General features: G+C 59.6%; 1 protein-coding gene across 1 annotated transcript in view; it reads left to right on the top strand.

Moving 5' to 3' along the window:
* The first annotated feature begins 2498 nt into the window (after window positions 1-2498).
* Window positions 2499-2758, top strand: part of DUSP4 (dual specificity phosphatase 4) — a 12330-nt gene continuing 12070 nt past the window's right edge. Inside the window, exon 1 of the mRNA XM_044681122.1 lies at window positions 2499-2739. Within this exon, the coding sequence (XP_044537057.1) occupies window positions 2499-2739 (241 nt within the window). The remainder of the gene's footprint in view (window positions 2740-2758) is intronic.

Raw genomic sequence — 2758 nt, forward strand, 5'->3', positions numbered from 1 at the left:
CCTATGATTCAACACCTGCAGTGATGGGGGAACCCCACTACCTATTGGGGCTAGCCCATTCTGCTTTGTTCTGGGTCTGAGTTCCAATTTTCCCACTTCCCTTGCTGAGTAACCACCAACAAGCCAAGTCAACAGTGACTGCCCCAGAGTCCTCCCTATCTGATGCCAGGTGCCCAGTGCCAGTTTTCTCCCAGCCCTCAAGGCCATGATGCAGCGTCCACAGGGAGACTCTAAGGACATTTGACATACATCTGCCTCTCTTCCAGGTTGGCCACCCACTATCCTGGCTTGCTGTATACACTCAGGCTGAAGCAAGGATGCCAGCTCAAGAGCAGGCAGGCAGGCAGCAGGAAGGAATGCATCTACCTATCTACCTACCTACCTACCAACCAACTGACCAACCAATCATTTTCAAGGCAGCTACGGATTTCCTGGGTCCTCCCCTTCCTCTTTTTCTAGAAGAAGGTCTATTGGAAAGGGTTAGCAGCACTGTAGTAGGTGCTGGGTGTCAGGGGGGCAGCTGTCAGAAACTCCCTCCTCTCTGGGCTGGGCAGTGCCTGTCCAGGAAACCAGAAGACATTAAGCTGGTCTCTTGAATCCTGGTGCACTGGGAGGCCCCCTCCATGGCCCCACCCAAAGACAATGCTGCAGTCCCGTCCTGTGGCCAGATAGCATTTCCCTCTGGGTAGGCTGCTTTCACAGCCGATGATTTCATTTTACTTTCTCCATTAGGGATGGAGCCAGGGCTTCTGTAAAATGAGGTAGCCATACTGGACAACAGGGTTCAACCTCCTGGGGACCCCAAAGAGATTTCAGGGGATCAGGGGCTGTGGATGGGAAAAATTCGATCTTAACTTTCATTCATCTTTGCCCCTCTTTGTCATCCTTTCTGTTCCTTTTATTTAAAACCAGGATTCTGAGGAAGGGTCCATGGGCTCCACCACCCAAGAAAGGTTAAGAAAGCCTGGCTTATAGATGGATGAGCACAGAAGGAGCTGGAGAAGATTTAGGGGAGGGGGACCAGGAGCCCCACTTGATGGTATTTCTAGCTCTGGGACTTAGTTGTTCTGCTCCAGCCCCAGAGGGCCAAACCAGAAAGTGGGGAAGCTAGAGAAAAGCACTTAACACAGTCCTTGTCACTCTCTGAGCCTCCATAAATGTCTGGGGAGGATTGATTACCCATTGATCCCCTGGGGCTCTAGGCCCAGCTTTCACACTTCCTAAAGGTCGGGGCTCTCCTAGTGTGGGAAGGCGTGGGGCCCCCTCACTTCCAGCTCTGGCCTGGGGACCCTGTCACAGATCTCAGGTGGCTTCCAAGATCCCTTCCCAGGCTTATTCTGATGATAAAGTGGTAACAGCCCTTCACTCCCCCTGCTCCCTCCCTCCCCCCATCTCCATTAAGGAAGGGGGAAATGACTGGGAGGTCCAGGTTTCTTTCAGCTCAGACTTTCTAGGTCGCTGGGTCCAGGGTACAGGTCCTCACCCTGCCCTCTACCAGGGCCAAAGTGGCCAAGACTGGGAGACAGCAGCCTGGGGGCTGGAAATCACAGCAGTGGTGATTTGGAGCTGGCCAATGCAGGATCCCACTGGAGTGGCAAGAGTTAGAGAAGGAAGGGAAGAAGGGGAGAGGGCACTGGGGAGCTGGGCTGGCACGTTGGCTCTCCCAGCACCTCCCCCACTCCCCCCAGGTCCAACGAATCCCAAGCCGAGGAAACCAGAATCTGCCCCACTGGCCTCAGAGCCAAACCTGGCAAAGGTTTCTGGCACCTGCTCGGCTGAGCTAGAGGACGAGCCCGTGCCCAGACCGACAGCGCCAAGTGAAAGGGCCAAACCCTTCTGATGGGCCAGCGGGCTTCCTATCTGCCCAGACTCCTGGGCTTGGCTCAGGTTTCTGGTTGTCCGTAGGACCGCTGATTGGTCGGGTGCCGGGCATTGTACCCTCTTGGCTCTTTCCTTAGCGTTGGGCACGCCTTCCGTAGGGCATCGGATCCTGGGGTCGGGCCTGGATGGGCCCTTAGATATCCCCTATGGGTCCGACTCCCTCACTATACAGAGAGGGAAACTGAGGCCCGGCAGGGGGCCACAGCCAGGGTCCTCAGTCTCCCGCCTGGCCCCTTTCCCGGGCAGCGATGTCTCTCTAGATCTCAGCCCGGTTGGGGGAGGGCGGACTCCAAGGCCCCCGGCTTCGAGATCCTAATGCCCTGAGCCCAGACACAGGCGGTCAACGTAGAGAGGAGCCCTGAGCGCGAGGCGTGCCCTGCCCCGCCCCCACCAGCTCGGCTTTATGAATGGCGGCGGCGAGCAGGGGTTCCTCCGGCCCATTGTGACGTCAGCCCCGCTCCATTCACGGAGGGGCGGGGGCGGGGCTAGGAGGGGCGGGGCCCGGTGGCGGGGCCTGAGAATAAAGCCTGGAGTTGCGGGGGCGTCATCTGCGAGGCCCCAGGAGCTCTCGAGCTGCCGCTGGTGCAGCCACCGTGGGCCTGCGTGCGCCTGGGGCCATGGTGACGGCCGGGGAACTGCGGGAGCTGGAGGGCCGCGCGCTACGGCGCCTGCTGAGCCGGGAAGAGCCTGGCGTCGGAGCCGGCGGCGGCGCGTGCTTGCTGCTGGACTGCCGGCCCTTTCTGGCACATAGTGCGGGCTGCATCCGTGGCGCGCTTCCCGTGCGCTGCCACACCATCGCGCGCAGGCGCGCTCCCGACGGCCCGGGCCGCCTGGAGCAGCTGCTGCCCGCAGCCGACGGCCCCGCCGCTGAGGCTCG

The sequence above is a fragment of the Gracilinanus agilis genome, chromosome 6 (assembly GCF_016433145.1).
Source record: "Gracilinanus agilis isolate LMUSP501 chromosome 6, AgileGrace, whole genome shotgun sequence".
Lineage (NCBI taxonomy): Eukaryota > Metazoa > Chordata > Mammalia > Didelphimorphia > Didelphidae > Gracilinanus > Gracilinanus agilis.